The 20,180-nt window shown below is 33.4% G+C and overlaps 1 protein-coding gene across 4 annotated transcripts in view; it reads right to left on the bottom strand.

Moving 5' to 3' along the window:
* The window catches only part of LOC145781085 (uromodulin-like), a 29,953-nt gene extending 10,355 nt beyond the window's left edge, over positions 1-19,598 (bottom strand). Inside the window, exons 1-7 of one of the 4 annotated variants that reach the window (XM_082592861.1) lie at positions 19,464-19,598; positions 16,334-16,409; positions 13,188-13,264; positions 9,064-9,189; positions 8,269-8,474; positions 6,243-6,412; positions 455-587 (exon numbers count right to left, since the gene is read on the bottom strand). In XM_082592861.1, the coding sequence (XP_082448987.1) occupies positions 455-587; positions 6,243-6,412; positions 8,269-8,474; positions 9,064-9,189; positions 13,188-13,248 (696 nt within the window). In that variant the 5' untranslated portion in view covers positions 13,249-13,264; positions 16,334-16,409; positions 19,464-19,598. Of the gene's footprint in view, positions 1-454; positions 588-6,242; positions 6,413-8,268; positions 8,475-9,063; positions 9,190-13,187; positions 13,265-16,333; positions 16,410-16,611; positions 16,804-16,823; positions 16,973-19,463 lie in introns of those variants that run through there. The other 3 variants (XM_082592839.1, XM_082592845.1, XM_082592853.1) reach the window with 3 other exon arrangements.
* Between the last annotated feature and the right edge of the window lie 582 nt (positions 19,599-20,180).

Here is a 20,180-nt window from a genome sequence, read left to right as displayed (position 1 = left end):
TGCTGATCTTCTGTTATAATTTGAAACCTCATAACTTTTATTTTTTTTAGTTTGAATTAAAAATAGAAGAGTGTTTTTGTTGTGTTATAACGTAAATTGTCTTAAATTGCCAAGAAAACTTTTGTTTCCTTATACAAAACTTTATTTTAAAGTTCTTTCGATATAAATTTTTACAGTAACACCGACCGTAAAAATGCAATAATTATTTTCCATAAGGTTAAGTAAAACTTGGATTACGTTAAAGTTGCAGTACCTTCTAATAAACGGATATTTCAAAACAGCAAGGAAAATTTCATAGACAATTATTTTGTTTTGAAATACATTCAAGGTCATTATAAATCTTTACAAATTAATTTCATATTAGTTTAGAAATTGTTGACAAAAATTTACCTCGCTTTCAAATATTTAACTTTGTTCAAACATATTTGCCAGTATGTAGAGAAGAGTCACAAACCTGAACATAAACATAAGTTCCAATTGATATTGTAGGGGATTCTGTGTACTCATGTGAGTCAGTGTAACTGTTGTCGTCAAATAATCTCATACGGACTTCGAATTTTCCTTCTTCAGTAACAAAACGCAAGACACTGCAAAAATAGAACATCATGACATGTTAAAGCAGAAAAATTTACCTAAACGTTGAGCTTTATAAATCGTTTGCAACTCAAAATATTCGCATTTTGTAACTTCGTCCAATACTCAAGTCATTCCCAGACAGCCACTTTATCTGGTCCAGATCTGGTAAAGATCTGGTCAGATCCGTACCCGATCTGCTAAAAATCTAGACCAGACAAAGCAGTTGCCTGGATTGTTGTTTAAAAAAAGCTGTCTGGATTGCGAAAAGTGGAAAAAAGCACACCTTCACGCAGGTAGGTTCTTGTGAAAATACACATCCATATTAATTTACTTTTTGTCAGGTAATTCGTTCGTTTTTGCCGCGTTGGAAAATTTGGTATGTGAGCAAAATGTTCACATGGAAATTCTTCTAGCCTACTGCGCGGAGCTTACAAAATTGCAAATAAGAATTCGTGGTGAGCTATAAAGTACCGATAAATTACAACAGTTGAAAAATGAACACATTGCCTCATTATTTACGTTTTTCAACATCAATGTATTTTTAAACAAAAACTCTTTTAAAAACTTACCGACTATACAATACGCCCAAGACCACTTATAGTGGTTACTCTGCTTTAGTACATAGGTCAAATCCGGTTAAGTTAGAATTTTATTAAATCAGCAGTTTGAATTTTCTTAGAAAATTTGACCTGCCAACTATTTTATTATCCAAACAGCGAGTGCACAAGTAAGAAGGCACATCATGGTTACCAGATCGCAATCAAGTGGTTTAAGGTTATTTCTTTTCAGCAGTTTGGTAAAAAACACAACTCATGATATTGTCAGTGTCAATATCTTGCACACTGAAGCAATATACTGTCAAAATGAAAAATAAAAAATTGAGAATTGAGAAAAATTATAAATATCAATGTGAATAAAATGCAGAGCCCATAATCCGAGAAAAAATAACTTGTGGTTCTCTTCTACAGCTGTATTGAATTTATGTTCAGTTCAAATACATAATTTTTATTATTATCTTTTCAATATTTTAATTGGCCATACATCATTGCAAACCTGTTAGGCTTAATACTCATTGCAGCAAAGTGATCCCTCATCAGCTTTGCTAGCACACAATGTAAAAATGTACAAGCTACACTTTCATTTAACAGCTTGTAAACTTTGGAAAATCTAATTTAAAAAAAATATGTAACTTTATTGTTTGCACATTATTTTACTTTCTATATAGCCTAAAGTAACCTACCATAAAAACGAAGTCACTTATACATTGCACTCGTATGTTATGCAATAACATATGTTATGACTTTATTGAAATTGAGTGACTCTCTGCAAGTTTCGTTATTTTATCTTTGGCCATTAACTAACATTTAACGCAATAGGCTACGAGTTAATTTAAATTGGATTTACTGAACTCACAACAAATACAATGCAAAGAAAAGATAACAGGAGAACTTCAAGTTGTTTCACAACAAATATTGGCAGATAACATTATCGTGATACTTCATTCATGCACCAAAATAGTGTGTTGCACTAAAAAACACGAACCGTCTTGCTCTGCTCTTTATTAAAGAACTCAGAGGTTGAATGTTAAAGGAAACACTTTGGTGTATACATTCCTCCTAGACTTCATTTTCGTTGAAGTAAGCAAAGTTTCAGAACTTGACTCTTCAGTTATAAGATATTTTCGGGCAACGCACGAGTTACCGAGTCTTTAAGAGTGAGAATATGAAGTTCACGCTTTCGGAACAAACCAGACAGAGGGATGAGTTTCTGCCATTCAGCAACTATGCCCACCAAATTTATTACACATTGGGGAGAGGAAAGCATTGTTTATCAACAACCAACTCAGGCCGGTTTTCGAACCAGGGGTTAGAAAACCAGCGTCTTATCCGTTCCACCATCCCATGGTGCATAATTGTATATACGAGCATACAGTTTTTAAATCTTAATTAATTATTTATTTTTTATCAATTGCTGTTAAATTTGATTACGATTCAAAGTGTTAACCTAACAATTTATTGAAGATAATTTTTATTGCAAAACTCAAGAAAACAAGATTCTGTCGAACCCACTTTTACTTGGTTAGGGAATTGAGATAAAATAGCGAACTATGGATTGACAACAAAAACCAAATGTAACATGAAAAAGGTCATCAAACTTTAAAGGTTTGTTGATCTAATTTTATTTTTTATGTTTGGTTGACTAATCTAACGTAAAAAGAGATTAATGCGAATTTAGAACATATTAAATTTCTACTTGAATGAATGGTTTAGTCGTGCCTTGTGTCTAAAAAGATGTTGACCTGTAAAAATTGTCTATTGTCTTATGTCTAGCCTACTGGATATTAACAAACACTTGAGAGGTATAAAATTACTAACTAAAAAGGGAGATGGGCGGTACAAATTATGAAAAAATCTATTTGAATTGAAGCACTTGCTAAAACGCATGAGAAAGAAAGTGACAAAGCGGATTACTGCACACGAACTTCTTAAATCTGAACCAGTCGTTACATAGGACATTTTGGCCAAAATTAACCACGCATTCAACATGAAGTAGCCTATGTTGCATACTTTAAAATATAGTGCAAATATTTCAATGTTCTTGATTTACCGAACCTCAAATGGTTATTAGATCACACACAGCGGTTTTACAAAGGCAGCCTACATTGTTTCATGAAAAAGGGTTCATTACAATCCATTGATCAATTGACGCACTATTCGGACTCGTTAGCGAGGAAACCCCCAATATAACTTTTCAAATTACCCCGCTTTTCTAATTATGTAGTACTTCCTAAATATTCACAATATAAATTCTTTTAGGGGAATTACCAAATGGTTGTCCTTTAATTTACCTTAAACAAAATTTCGCAATATTTGGTCCACGAGTACAAATTCAAAGTTGATTTGTTTCCTAAAAGTTATACTGAGACAGAATCGTGTATGCTTTATCAGCGGCTTTATATGGTGAGGCTATAAACTTGATAATTATCATTACCAAGCAACTTCACCTGGACAGTGTTCATCACGCAGATCGAGCATGATCAGTGCGTGATCGAACAAAAACCGGTTTTTCAATGCGTAAACTCGATTTGATATAATTCAATCATTGGGTCTGTTTTTATTTTATTTTGAAAAATTGCACGACCGACGAACGTAAAATGCCATTTTCTTTACTGCAAAACACAATAGCTGAAAAAATGTATATGAAACCGAATTTTCAAATTCAAAATAACTTTTATTTTATGTTTATACTAGAAATTTACTTTATCTGAATTTGACATAGTTTTTTGGTGATTGGCTTTTGTGTAGTTTCAATCTAAGAAGCGATTGGATGTAAAAGTATTTTAATATTGTTTAAAGAAAATTTGTTATTGTGACTGTAATTTATAATGTTGCTTTTTAAAGTATACGTAAATATTTGTATTTAGGCTATCACAATTTCAAATAATACACGTTTTTTGTATGAAAAACGCATGGTTTATAGCCTATACAATCTAAAACAAAAGTGTACACGACGAAATATAATCTTTGTTAGCTTTTTTATGGTGGTTTGCGCATGAAATAATTAGGGCTTATTTTCAATAACGAGTTTGAGGATGTGGTAAGGTTTTAAGTTATTTTGTATATTTACTATCTCGCGTTGTTGGAATAGAAATCTCATCTTCTAACTTCAGCATAACAGAACAGAAACTCAAAAGTTTAAATTTACATGTGTTTTAAGAACACACAAAAAAAATCTAGTGATATTCATGTAATTAATATAAAGCTAATTGTGAATAAATTCTATAGATGTCAAGCTTTACTAATTTTAAATACATTTCTTTTGAAATCAAAAACTGAGTAGAATTATATTTTTATATTTTAAAAAGTTTAAAAAAAAATATCCCAAATATTCCGGTATCAAAATTATTCCATTACGTAAAAATATGATATATGCATACTTTGATATGAATTGACATGAATATGTACTGTATATTATAAAATATGATATCAATTACGGTATTGAACAGTACATTACGTTTAACATTAGATGTGATTCTTATCAAAAACGTATGGTAGAATTTGAATTGATTCAATAAAAATCGGGTGAGACAAATATGTGAAAATTATTAGTTTCAAAATTAGTCCATACAATTGAAAGCCTTTGACTCTTCAAGCTGCTACTTATTGAGTTTCAGACTTGAGAAATCTGTATGTATTGCTGAAAAAGCGCAGAATAAAATCCTGTGATTACAGTGATATTAAAGCGAAATATGAAGGTTGCCATTATGGTACAAAAAGATGTATAATTTTGCACGTTATTCAACCTAGGTGGCAAAGTATCACTGAACACATTAAGATATTGATTTTGTATACCAGTGTCACGTAGACTCGTACGACGTACATGTTAATAACCATTGTTTTAACGCATGCACGGTACATATCCCAATTCTACCTGTTCACCGTCTTATTACTAGCTTGCGTAGAACATAAGATATTTAACTTTTCTATTGTTCATAAACAAGATAAAATTTGTGAAAAAACAAAGCCCTTGAAAAAAACAAAAAGACAGGGATTATGCATCTCTCAATTTAAAAACGTATGTGTAGTAACATGATGTCCAGATATATGGTTGTTTTTTAATTTTTTTTAATTTTGGGAACTAAATAAACCATTACATTCACAACGTTCTGTTGCAATGGTATTTTTTAAGTTTTTAAATAGGGGTAAGCAGTCACATTTTCCTAACATAAAAACGTGTCATTATGCAGAGAGATCGTAAAGTATTTCTAAACAGGTTTAGTTTTAGTCTCAACCGTGGTGACCGATTTCAATTAAAATTGTTGGCATACTACAACAAACAACAAAATTTGATGTAGAATCATAATCGGCTTTATAAATCACAATCAAAATATCAAATTTTCTTTAAATAATATTAAAACAATCCTATACATTCAATCGCTTTTTAGATTCAGACTATATGAAAGCAAATAACTAAAAGCTATGTCAAATATAAATACAACAAAGTTGGATGCCTCAGTCAATTTCTAACTGTAATGATTTTGACTATTAACGAAAATACGACCAATAAAAACTACAAATGTAATCTTACTAGGGTATTCTGTTTATGGCTGTAGTGTGATTAATTTTTCCAAAAGTTCACCACACCAAAACCAAGGGAATATGTCTACAGTATCGATTTTAACGCTGTATCCATAGCATTGCATATGATAACGCAATTATTTGCATTGTAGAGTTTCTTATTTCGCCTATTTACAAAATGGACATAAATGATGTTATGTCAAGTTAGATAATATGCATGCTTAAAATCTATTGTAACTTTTAATAGTTAACTGTCAAATAAGCTTATATCAATAAGCCAGCAAAATCCGATAAAACGTTTTTATTCAATGTTACTGTTTTCGAAATACGATTGATTAATCTTAATCATTAATCAATAATACTCATTATTACTTAAGTCATTGATACTAATCATGGCAAGCAAGATGATTTACTTTAAAATATCGTTTTTCTTATATATTTTTAAAATCACAAAATTTTTTAAAAGGATATTGACATCACACTCGTAAAATCCAAATAATCTCTATAAGATAAAACTTAAAGTGTTTTTTTATAAAATATTTGACACTTGAAGCAGTTTACAATGATGAGCCCAAGAAAGGGACTTACTTTAATTCAGGTGTAATTCCTGATGGTGCTGTAATTGTATAGGTATCTTCATATATACATTCGAAATCAAGCAGGACGAGTTCTCTATCAATGAGATTTTGATTGTTATGCACCTCTCTGTTCCAAACCACTTGATTGCTGAATGTATAGTCATCACCAGCTGCTTTTTGCTGCAAATGAACAAAGTGTTCATCAGTTCCGTATAAAAATTAACATAACTTGGATATTTTTAATAGTATTGATTGGTAGGTCGATTTTAGGACAATTTTTATTTGAGTCCAATTGAGGGTTCATCTATAAATTGACCGAGAAAAGTTGATCGGTTTAACCTGTTAAGTGCGTATGACGACAATTGTCGTCCGAGACAGTCGCTCTTGCTGTGCTTAAGACGACAATTGTCGTTTTCGTGATCGCAGCTATTCATGGCACTTTTAATTTCGCTTTCCTGTATTCGCTTTGTCTGGAATGCGCAATTATGCCGTGTGAAGAAACATAGATGCATTGTTTACACTACAATAACGATTGCAGCCTGACGGAAATCATTAATCCCTAAATCACTCTATTACAATGTTAAGTAGCTTCTGCACTCACCTACAATATAACCACAATTGCAAGAATAAAAAGATTTCATCCTAAATTGTTTTTTTTTTCTGAAATGGCTTCCTTCCAGTGTATAAAATTCGAACCACATCATGCGCGTTAAGTCAGTGTGAAGTCATTTTGATGTAATGTTGCAAGCAGTTTCAGAAATATTTTATTGTGTTAGAAAACATATTTTGTAACATATAGTCAACAACACAATAGGGTTTGTGTTGCTGCTAATGTTAGAACAAGCGTCAGAAAATGATACAGTTTCAATATTTCAAACTAAACTTGCGTGTAGTGTCCTATAAATGCTTAGAAATTATTCTGTTCTGTGAACTAATTTATTTTTTTCTTCATAATAAACAACTAGTTGAATAATTTCACAATGGTGAAAGGTATAATCACTTGAGAGTAATGCGATTACACCAGAAAACAATAGTCCAGCCGGAGACTTCTCCGCAATAGTCGATGAAAAGGTAAAGCAATTGACAAAAGGAAATTGAACAAAAGCGTATTATGCTACGTCATGGGGGTTCCCCAATATCTTGGCAAGCAATAATGCGACGAAAAATATACAAAATAATATCAATAAACATAAGAAAGTGAAAACATGACTACAATTAAAAGAAACTATACAAAAATCAGATAACGCATAATGTGTGCGACCCAGTTTATACCATAATCATTTAGTGTGTCTTTAAGTGTGTCTAACAGAAATAATTTTGTAAGCTGTTGTCGTGCATTATGAATTATACGTGGCATATATACAGCAAGAAACATTTTGCACATAAAAAGAGTTTTGATAGACAAGTATGTTTGAAATGTTTTGACAGACTGTCATTAAGAGATATACTTTTTGAAACGGGTGCCCGTCGTTTCGAACGGTATTAATTCTTTTAATCAAAACATTCTTCCAAATCTTTACTGTGTTCAATTAACTGACCTGCCTCTACAAGCTATAGCCTTCAAGTTACTTTGCCAATGAAGTGGGCAGTTGATTACAGGTTACGCCTGCTTTGAGGTTAAAGGCTGGTTAATGACAATTAATTAAACAACTTTATCAATTTTTCAGAAGCAAGGTGTTATGAGAAACTATCTGGACATATGAAGCAATTTCCAATTAAAATACCAAACGGGAAACCATCCTAAAAAAGATATGCCATGTTGAAAAACTTGTTATTTTTCAAACCAGTTAATTTTATTTTATGTCGTCACAGTTAATCCACCTGCGTTAAAAAACGTTTTGAAAACAAGTCCATCTGGTTGTGATCGTTCCAACTAACGATTTCTTCCGTTTTGTTGTTTTTCGTTTTGAGAAACACTTAACACATTTTTTTCTGATTTCTTGGTCTTACGTAGAAAGATAACTTGTATAATGCGTCATAGATTTAGTTTGTGATGAAGGTTTTTCTCTAAACATTTAACTTTATAAGGAACTTACAATAGCTTGAGTTCCGCAGGAAGAAAATGGTGCTGTGATTGATAGCCTATATAAATTATCTTGTTCCTTCGCTTTGCATTGTGGGGAAGCTGAAGATCTTCCAAAATAAACGTATTTTGCGTCATCGTCAATTCCTAGTTCTTGTACTAAGCCTTTGTCGATCACAACATCGATTCTATCTTCTCCACATTCTACTGTAGGTTCAGCTGTAACCAGAAGAAAAGGTTGTTTTACTGCTTTTTAAAAATAAATGTGACAACCACAAATTATCTCCAAGTGTTTGCTGTCAGTGTAACAAAACTAAATACGCATACTCTTTTCTCTCCTGAGAATTAAGATAAGCTAACACACACTAAATTGAGTTTCTGCTTAAGTTATGAGGTGAAGTAGATTTAGGTGTACATTCTTGTGATGCAGCAACAGATGCGTAGCTTTAACATTTTAATGAACTCGACCAATTTGCATATATGCTAGAGTAGGCTATACAGCACAACACATTGATCAACGATGGTAAATGCCAAGGCCATATAAACTGCGTTTGCCCATCACAATATTGTATTACACCAAAAAAGCAGATGTTCTTATGAAAGAACAACAAAATCAGTGCTTTAATGAGTTAAAAAATAATTGATAAACTTCATTTGTAACTGTAACTGTGTGTGTGTGTGTGTGTTGTCTTTAACGTTCACAATGCTAATCTGTTAAATGTACCTGCTCAATGCTCATTGGCTATGCAAATAATTACAACGTCAACAAAAGCTAGGTGAAGCAAAAAGACTTCGAATCTTTACTCACGATGGAGGCAATCTTGGCCTGCCCATCCTTCGTCGCAGTCGCACCAGTAACCTCTGCTGTACGCCGAGTTAGGAAAACAGGAACCTTTGTTGTTACAAGTGACTCCAGCACACATATCCTCTTGCCCTTGAAAAGAAATATAATTAATTAGGTCGTCAAAACGTTTCAGTTTAATAAGATTAAGATTTGACGCTATAAAATGAAGTAAAAGTTATGCTACTTCTTCAAAAGCATTACGATTGCAAAAAACAGTTTTGCCCAAATTTCTATTCAAAACAAGCAAAAACACCTTCGAACACTGCGCAACAACTAGGGTTTGTCAGATATAGAAACGCACCATCTGATACATAATGGTCCATTGTCCATAAAAAAGACGCTTTCTCTGTACTCCTAACGACAATTTGTAAGCCATAAATCACGATGCTTTACTGAAAATGTTTATTTTTGTAATATAACGATCTGAAATTAACCTTGTAGTGGCATATTGGTATGCTAAAACACGTTTTTATACCGAGTAAAAATCAATTTGTCGCTCTGCTTCCGCAAAAACGAGCTCAGAGTTAAATGCCCTCATTGCTCCTAATTTTAGCTCACCATTGCTGGTTATCGAAATCGAATACCATAGAGTGACTACGATAATTTTATTTTATTTTAAAAGGCACTAAGCCTAAGCTTAAGTTAAATCCTAGTTAGTTGTGTAGCCTACCACGTGTCGTGTAACTATAGCTTTGTGGTGGATTTGCTTGCAAAAATATTCTAACTCTAGCCGATTATATGCACCCATTTTAGTGGAGTTGGTAATACTGTGACAATTAGCCTAGGCCTACACCTCTGAAATCTACTGCAAGTCCAAATAATCTACTGTAATAGAAAGCCTACATAAGGTTTTAATAGTAACCTCATTTGACGTATAAGCTAAGCCTAAGTTTAAAAAATAATTAAATAAACTTGCATAAACTGTATACAGTAGATAGTGTTACAAATCATAATGAAAACACAAGAAAAACAACTTATCGATGTTAACATTGGTTTAACGTTGATGCGATTTTTAAGCATTATGGTAACAACATACATTTAGCATCAAAAATGGTAAACTATAACTTGCTAAAGTATCTTTGTAAGGCATTTCTTCAATTTGAACTTTCAAATGAACAAGATAAAATATAGGGTTTGTTTCAAAACTTAAATGGTTTTGGAACCTTTGTTGCACATGCAATCTTAGATGTTTCCATTGCCACATACCTACTGGAGTTATTTGCTTATGTCAATTGTAAGCTAATTCAATTCTAAGCTAGCACCAATCCATAAATAATGGAACTAATTTGTACCACGTCCTCTGGCATTGAAATGAAGGAGGAAACAACGATCTACTTTAACAATAAGGTCCTCATTTTGTCGCTTCTACGTTTTTCTAGACCTCTGCTATGTTTGTAATATATTGTTTTTTCGTTGTGATGGGCAGAAACAAAAACGAATTGAACTGAATTGAACACTACTGTGCAGTGAGGTTTAAAGGTGATTAACCAAAAGCGCATAACCCAATTACGATTACGGCAACTCCTAGTCTAGGTAAAGACGTTAAAATGTATCATAACGTTCTAACATGAAAATATACTGACAAAAACGATAGTTTCTTGTTTAATTGAGAAATTTGAAGCGTTTTTGAAAAGTTTCAAATACGGTACTGTGATATTTTCTACGGTTGTGAAGAATTTTTAAAAAGTCCTTCCAGTTCAAATCCACCTATTTTATTATCACACTAATGTGCAGAATTGAACTAGATGGTACTACTACTTTACATTCATAAAATGCTGGCATTTGCACAACAATCTAACCTCTTAGTGTAATTTATTATGAATCGATTTCGCTGTAGAAATTGCGTCTTCAGAGAGCACATGTAAAAAAGAAAATTTGAAAAATACGTAAAACGAACAAATGAAGCAAACTCCGATGTTACCAAGAGTAGGCCATGTCACGTTGTGCTTATTGAATAGAAAGTTAATCGCTGAAGACGAAATGCAAACGATTCTTTCTTTAAGCCAGGGGTTTCCAACCATAGGGCCGTGACCCAGTGCCGGATCGCTAAAAAGTTGCTACCGGGGAGCGACAACACTCGATCAAAATGGTCGTTAAGTGTGAGTTGATAGAACAAATTGTCTTTAGCCGTTGAATAAATTGATTGCAAGAAAATCAATTTTAACTATACACTTAATACGTAGAAATATCACTTATGACCTGTTGTATATCTATCAAAGTATAGACTGATCCAAGAAGGGGGCACTTGGTCACATGCTACCCAAATGCGTAAATTTTCTACATTTTTGCAAAAATTTTTTTCTCGCTCCTTCCCATATTGTCCAATGTCCATCTCACGGGTGGCATTGCGAACGCATGGTTTCAGAAAATGTATTTAAGAAACACAGTAGTAGCCTATCGGTAAAGTTTTAATACCTTTCAAAAGCCAAGATATGTTATTATGTACCAATAACTTGAAAAGTGTTTTAACCGTTATAAAGATTAAACTGAAAATTGAAAAGTTTGGGTGTTCATCAGGATCATTATGATAGAAAAAAGGTTGGGGACCTCTGCTTTAAACTTAGCCAATTTTTTTTATGTCACACTTCACCAAACGTTTGCAATACAGAACTGTAGCTGTGTGTTCAATTTCTACAATGACCGAGCAGGCGTCGAAACTTAAAGGCAGAGAGCTGTCATGAAAAAAATCATTGCTCAACTACCACCCTGACACAGACAGTCTTTGTTGCTGCTTGTTCATAACATCAAAGTTAAGGCTAACTTGCTTCGGGTGGAATGATAATGAAATGTGATAAATCAAAAGGTTGCTTCAATCATCCATTATTAAGGGTGTGGTTAAATGTGCGATAAAATTAATTTCGTCTGATAGATTTCTAAAAGGCAAGTGCTAACATTTTTGGTCGTGTAAGATGACGTAAGCTCACTGTGAGTACTAGTTAAACTTTAAATGTGAGCTGAAAGTGCTTCCATTGTCAACTAATTTGTCATAAATAAATTAAACAAGGTTGTTGAGTTGCAAAGTTTGAAATATTTAGGGAGGCTATATTATGTCTCTGAATTTCAAGCCTTTGTTTAATCATGGACTTCTAAATAGTAGCATCTGGACTGGAAACTCAGTGGGCAACAGGAGGCCAAACAGTTGGTACAACAGTTGGCCAACAGTGGGCCAACAGGGTTAGTTACTTGGATGTTGGCCCACTGTTGGCCAACTGTTGTACCAACTGTTTGGCCTCCTGTTGCCCACTGAGTTTCCAGTCCAGATGCTACTATTTAGAAGTCCGTGGTTTAATCTTTCAATCTTCGTTGCAAAATTCCAATACAGTATGTAAAGGCAAGATACAAATATACTCAACAACTTTTGTATTGTTGTAGGTTATTTGCAGCTGCTAAAACACTACTCTCCAAAAAGCTTAAATTAAAACTCGCTTCAACTAGACTTGAAGAGTAAACTAGTTAATTTTTAAACTGTTTTCTAAACAGTTAAAGTTTCGTTTGCAATCTTTTTGTCGAATCAAGAGTGTTTTCGTACTGCGTAATGTCTGAGTGTTAAAAATTGTGTTCAAGTGGACAGAAAGGCAAGAAAGCCAAAGTCTACATCTAAGTATGTCATTTAGTGCCTCGCCAACGCTACAGACACTTTCGGTAGATGTCGAGCTAACGTCTTTGCGAGCCTCGTACGGCTCTCACCACCCAGACAGCAAAACAATCGTTTTTTTACATTGATTCAACGTCTGCTGACGTAAAAAGCGATTACTTTGGTGTCTGGGTACTTGGCCTCTAGATTAACCTTTCGCAGGTATCGCATGTCACTTTCGTACGACAGTGTTCGATTTAATTCTTCAGCCACATACAATCAGATTTTGCAGTCATCAAACTGCTTCGACTAAAATGTTAAACACTCACAAGATCGATGTTTGTTTCTTGTGATACAGGCAGCCTACAGTATTATTCCATTTATAATTATATTACAATAAATGGTACTAATACCAGAAAATAGTGCTCAATGCCAAGAGCAATGCTGAGCAGAGAACTACAATCCCGTTACTATACTTATATTACGTGAATACATGATATTCATTGCCAGTTACCTTGGATGAGGTGAATTATAGACGCCAGAAGAAGAAAAGTCCACGCATTGCAAAATGACATTCTAAAAATAGAAAATCTATTAAATACTTTTATGAATCATTTCAGCAACTGATAGGATTACAGTGCAGGCCTACTCAAAAATGACTTATTAGTACTTTTAACATTGGGAAAGCCACCATGCCAAAAAGTTATTATACTTTTTGAAAACTTGTGAAATGTTTGTAAACTCCTTTGAAATCGTAGTTCATTGGTATTTATGATCGAAAAACATTACAACACGAAACGATAATTATCGTGGATTCGATACCCTGTGAGGTCATATTGAAGCTTGGCACTCAGCAAATTAAATAGCAATGTTACTTTAAAACGAAGCAAACTTTGAAAATTAAGATTCGGCTGCACTACACTGTCTACTTTATAAATCGCTGGGGAGAAAAACATACAGGATCTGTGGAAGATACAGTGCTATATAAAAAAACACATATCATTAACATTATTATGATCTTGAGGTGGGTGTAGGCAGGAAGAAAGGAATCTAACCACTTGTGATTCGAAAAAAAATTGCCTACCCCTTTAGCCAGGAAAAAAACCCTACTTCTCAAACCTTCAAATGAGGGTAGCAAAATAAGCTATAGAAGATTAAAACGAGTGGAATTGAATTGGCTTTTTTCAGCTGTGGTCATTTTAGTTGTGCGACCAGTTTTCTGTTGAAACATTGATGAAAATCGTGATAGCGTGGTATCAGGATACTTGTCTGATATTCTTCTCTCGATTTTATGCCTTCAACGTGGATTTGGTATTTACCGTAACATCGGTTAAAATTATTCAAAGCTTGTGCTAAGGATTTTTTATGTTTACGTGTTTATGTTTGAGGTTTTAAAAGCCTTAATGTAGCAGTATTGCCTGAAGGCTAAACTCAAGCACTGTCGATTTGCTGCAAGTAACCTAAGCAAATATTTAACATAGAGCATTTTGACTAAGGAACATGCGAGGGCCCTTTATCTCCTGCTTAATTGTTCTCACAGGCTAAGTAATTTAAATTAATAATTTAATAATATTCTAATTTATTGATTACATTATTGCAAAAAATGCTGTAGTATAAGTAGCCTACTCAGCCAATAAATCAGCCCCTTTTTTACATGAATTTAACATCTTCCGACGTCAACTTTCCAGAAAGAGGAAGTGATGTACTGTGACTGGGAGTATAGTAGTTGGACTGTTTGAACAGGAAAAAGTACCTATCAAGTAGCAAGAAAGCTGCTTATTTGAGAAAAAGTATTAACGATCTTTGTGTTGTAAATCTCTTTGTAAATTTTAAAGATTTGAAGATTTAATCGGATCACACATTTACGCAGTTTTTTTTTTTTTAGGGGGGGGTCATTTTACATTGTTTTTGTCTATTCAAAGAAAATGTCTATTTACCCCCAAAAAATTTTTACTAATATTAATCAGCACATGATCATCATACCCGTCCAAACATTAACGACATCAAATTTCGAATTTGAAAAAGTTAAGTTGCTTGAAATCACTAAAAACTTGAACTGAAACGAATAACGGCAAAAAATTCGTTATTCGTTCAGTTCGAATAAACGAATAACGAAATACGGCAAAAAATTAACTAAAGCGAAAATTTGCTATCCATGCGTGTTTAAAGTGAGCTGTAGGTCATCTTTATAGTGCATCACTAAGACGAAAAACTAAACCTTAAAGAAGGGGTGCCATGTCTTAATGTTCTAATGTCCTTGTTTACGCTTCTACATGTACGATATATAATCCAGGCGTTGTATAGGTAAAATGTAAATGGAAGTGTTCAGTGAATTGCAGTAGTGCCAATTGTTGTAAAATTAAAAAAAATAAAACTATTTTATTACATTGCATAAGGTTTCTTGCCGCAGAAATCGACAGTCAAAAACTTTTCTTATAGAATAATTTTGAAAGTAGAATACTGTTTTAATGGAAAACGTTTGCACCCTGTTACTTAGGCAAACCACTTTAGATAGTGCAAAACTTTTTCAGTACCTTATATACTGTATGTAGGCCACGTTAGTACGTTATGTGTGTGGTGCAACTGTGAATAATTGTTGTGTGTGCTGAGTAATGATCATTCAGTTCCAAGGTCACAAGAATACACATGGTACAATAAAAACCTTAAACTGCTCAATCTCTCTTATATCATAACAAATTCACTTGCCGCACAGGCTGTAAACTGCGCGAAAGAACGTTCTAAATTACTTTAATTGGCTAGCTAATAGCTCAGAAACTGGCAAAAAGGCTTAGCAATCACGTTGTAAAAATATACAAGGTTTTGCTCGTAATTTGGTAAAATACCTGCGATAAAAATTCCTCCATTTCAAGTAAAATAAATTCAAAGTCTATATAGGCTGCGATAAGTGACTGCTATCACCATTTTTGGAACATGAAAGAAACAAATCGATTTATAATAAAAAATTGATCGTATTCTGCACGGTTTGCTGGAAATGTTAAACCATGGAAAAAAGGTACATTTTCCGTCCAAAATGATATTGCAAACAGCTTCAAAAAACTATAAATGCATTTTCTATTAGAAATTTTCCAGATAATAGCAAATGGTTGAAATTTTACAGAGCTCTAAATGTATACTTTTAGTATCTCAAATGATTGTCAAAGACTGCAGCCCTTTACACTGAGCTTGTATAGTAACCTTAACATGGCTGGACAAAGTAAATTAACCTAACTCAAAACAAAACTTCAGCCAAATTAAAATCAAAGCGTGAGGGCTTTTGTTGTAGTCAAATTGTAAAATATTTCACAACGCTAAATATGCATTGCCTACTTTTATTAATTAAATAGTTGAATAAATATATTTTATGTTATACTTGGTTCCTCTCAATTAAAGCTTATGTGTCACCGTGTCACCAACGACAAGGAAACGCAAAAACTTATTTTGAAACAACTTCATTTGACTGCATTGATTTTTGTTGGCGTTGTCTCCTTTTGTGACATTTTTCTCTTCAAACAATGGTTTTTTGCTTTTTTGCAACAGTTAGGTTTTTCAAAAGTTCAACATAAGTTTACAAAAGGTCAAACAAAACAAAATTATTATTTCAGATAGTAATCGACATTACTAGGATATTTGAAATAGACCTGGACTGGTTCTAAAACTTACCTTTTAACTGTGAAAATAAGGAGATATTGATCACGCAGCGCGCAAAAGCGCAGCGAGGCCCTTTCGTTTTGAAAACCTGAAAGTTAAACAAAAATAGCATTTATGTTTTGGAAACATGAAAAGCAAGATAAGAGCAAAATGGTTGGAATTTATGATAAATCTAATAAAAAAATAAAAAGTTTGCTCCTAAGTTTAGAGCAATTCTCTTCTTATGACACATTTTGTTTTTTTACAAATTCTCAGTCTTATGGTAAAGATGTCTGAAACCTCCCACTTACATTGTCACATCAAAGTAGTTGGAGTCACCTTTACTGCTCAAGAATGGCAGAAGACAGAGCCCCTAGACCAGTGGTTCTTAACCTATGGGTAATTACCCACATGTGGGTAATTTGAAGATAGCAGGTGGGTAATCAGCTGAACCAGAATATATAGAATTAGATGTAACAAACAATGTCACAGCTGTAAGTGGTAAAGTTGCTTTATTACTTACACTTTTTTTGATGTTTTGAGTCCCTTCAAAACAACCAAACAAGCACAGTGATATTTTATCATTTTTAAAATTGTTTCGTCATAGTAATTTATTCAAAAGTGAGAAAAACTAACTGGTAAAGGTGATCAGGTACTATGACACTTCCTCAAGTAATTTATTTTCTCATCAGTTTTGTCGCCGGTTTTATGTATTTTATTTTTGTGACATAATAATAAGATTTTTCTTGTATAATAATCAGTTCAGTTACAGTTGTTTTATGAGCAAGCTTGATGGCTGCGTTGCTGTTTGAAGTAGTATAGCTAAGTGTACATTTAGAGTTAGTGTTGAGACGAGCGAGCTATATTCTTTTGAAGATGAAAGCTTGGAAAAATTCTGGGGAAAGCATATCCAAAAATCACTAACATTGTTGACCATGTAGCCTATATATATTCTACTTATCTCTGTGAATCAGCAATTTCAAGTGTTGTTGCTTTTTGAAATCAAAATCCCGAAACAAGCTGTTAGATCTGGAGTCAGATTTGAGTTGTGCAGTATCCAAAATCGCACCCAATATTGCATCGATTGTACACAAAAAAAACAAGAACAAATGTCTCACTGACACTATTGATGTCGTTCTTTGCATTAAATGTTATTTTTGTTGAATAACGCTGTTCTATATTTTTAATACGGCAAAATAGATAAAATTAGATTTTGGGTAATCGGACTTTGATCTGGACAGAAATGGGTAATAAGGGAAAAAAGGTTAAGAACCCCTGCCCTAGACCCTTGGCGTAACAAAGAAAAACACATAAAAGTGGCCTTTTGTTGCAGGTTGGCACAAAACTAACCTGTCACCAAAACTACCTTACACAAAAGTCACATGCTGGTTGGTTGGTTTTGAATTTTCATCCTCGGACTGACAAAGCCTTGAATAGGTTATTCCTGGTAGTTTCGCATACTTGTAGAGGCTCTTTGCAGCTCTTACAGAGACGTTATATTTTTCTCACAAAAGAAGAGTAAAACACATCAGTACAAAAACAACGTGTTTAATTTTTATTCCCTGCGTATGGTTTTTGCAACGAATTTTGCAATGTAGCCGCTCATATTTGGGCGATTGAGTACATAGAAAGCTTCTCAACAAACATCCAATCACATCAAAATCCAAAAAGCTCTTACATCAATGATTTAAATCGACGGGGCTCGTCTTGAAAGTAAAAGACTATTGTGAGAAATTTTAGGCTACTAACAAGTGAAACTAATATATACTACTAGTCACAATTCAGAAGGAAACGATTAAGTATACTGTATTTTAGAAAGTAAACTTGGAGTTTTTGTCGAAGTGTTGGTAGCATTGAGTGGATCACGATTGTGGCTTACTGACGATTTCTTTGCTACCCAGACCGTAAAATCCGTCATTGTTTCATTGAATCAACGTCTGGTTGAATCAATGTAAAAATGACGGATTTTGCGGTCTGGGTATTGTTATGACAGACTACATTGCGTCATAACCTATCCTGTTTTTTTTATTTTAAGCTATTTTCATACGTTATGCGTCAAATTCACAGTCATGACGCTTGAGCTTTCATCTTCAAGTATTTTTAGCCAAAACATGAAATGAAATTTATAGTTTAGAGAACGTCAAAGTTCTTTAGTAAGAAATGTGACCGAAGTATGAATCACGGAGTGGTTCGTTACTTTCGTCACTGCTTATGTTTGTTTTGTAACTTGTGGGCGAAATTCAACTTTTCTCTTAAGTTGGATAATGACGCTCTATTGTATTCTAATCAAATGTAGGCATACGAATATATCTCTTTCTCGGTGTCTGTTGTGTTAGTTTGCACTGAAATCAAAACCAGTTTTCAAAAATATTTTGTGCAAGTTATTGATTGCAACCCGAAGAAGAAAAGAATTGAAATAAACGAGAAAGACTTTTGAAAGATTCTTCTTTTCATGAATTTTATAACAAGCAGCAAAGCTTTTGATTAAACTTCACTTTGCGTTTCCATGTGAATTAGCAACCAAAACATGAAAATTTCAAAATAATCTTGCTAATTTGAAAATTAAAGTGAAAATAAGACCAAATACCAAACCCTTTTCTATTTTTTATGCTTTACGTTTTATCGTACAAGTAAAACAGAAAAACGTTATTAAAACAGATAACAACATTGTATGCAAAGTGCAGTAAATTCAACATGAACTAATGAAAATAGGTTCTGGAATACAACATCGCTTGCACTTAGTTTATACAAACGCATTTGCTAAATCAGTAATTGCTGTTTATCTGTGCCTCTATGAGTAGGATACGTTACTTCTCCAGTAATCGTACGTGATACAATGCGTCATCTAATTGCAGCGCTGAACATCTACCAAGCAGTTAGTAGAATCATAGAAAATACATTGCAAGTTTCTTGTAGGCTACTATCAGCAACCACCCGAGTGCAAAAAAAACATTTCTTTAAATAATCTTTCAAATTAGATGACAAAGTTTCAAACAAAAGTAATTGTGTTAAGACGTTTTTCTTTTTCTTCAAAATAACAAAATGAATGCTACAAAAACGTCAACAAACGTTTTAAAAAAGAGCTCGATTCCAAGTATTCTAGCACAGTTTTAAAACAGAATACAGTTCAAACCTATATGACAACTGTTGCAAAATGTCTTACCTTCTTACTGTTTGTTCTGTTGTTTTTCCCTTTCGGAAAACAATATAAATCTTTTTCTTTTACTACTCCGTCCAAATCTGTTCACTCCAAACTTCATAGCAGTCAACGTCGCCTACTCCATGTAAGTTACTTTCTAAAAGCAATCATAACAGAAACAAAAGACGTTCATTAATTTCATATAACTTACTGTATATATAGCCAAACACAAGTAAGAAGTTACAGATGTTTTAACCTCATTCCTTAGAATCAGGGGCTCTTCTTTGGCGGCTTTCTGAAAGTAAGCTGAGCTTTACAGTTCTTTTTCAGACCAGAAACTGTACATTTATCCTATTCGTTATCTACCTTCTTTTAGTAAATTTATTCCCTTTCTAAAAGTTAAATAATCCCTGAGAATAAATCTCTCTAAGGCGGAAACACATTGTCTTCGGTTGTGCAAAGCTGCTGTACCACAGCTTGAAATCACATTATCTGTATTTCCCACGTTTTATACTGCAGACGGTCAATTACGTTTTGTTTCATCGTTTACCATGAAAAGCAATGAGCTTACTTGTTATGGCAAATATACCAAGTAAGAAAACGAGACCAATCGTAACGTTAAGTTAGTGCCAGGGAACAACTAACTATAGAAAGAATCTGTTTGTGACACTTACATCATAAAAATGCAATAGCCTAGGTTTGATGCATCGTGTTGGTAGAAGAGAAAGAATGTGACAGGAT

Source organism: Aplidium turbinatum, chromosome 1, assembly GCF_918807975.1.
Source record: "Aplidium turbinatum chromosome 1, kaAplTurb1.1, whole genome shotgun sequence".
Classification (NCBI taxonomy): domain Eukaryota; kingdom Metazoa; phylum Chordata; class Ascidiacea; order Aplousobranchia; family Polyclinidae; genus Aplidium; species Aplidium turbinatum.
This window is presented reverse-complemented; position numbering and strand designations above follow the sequence as displayed.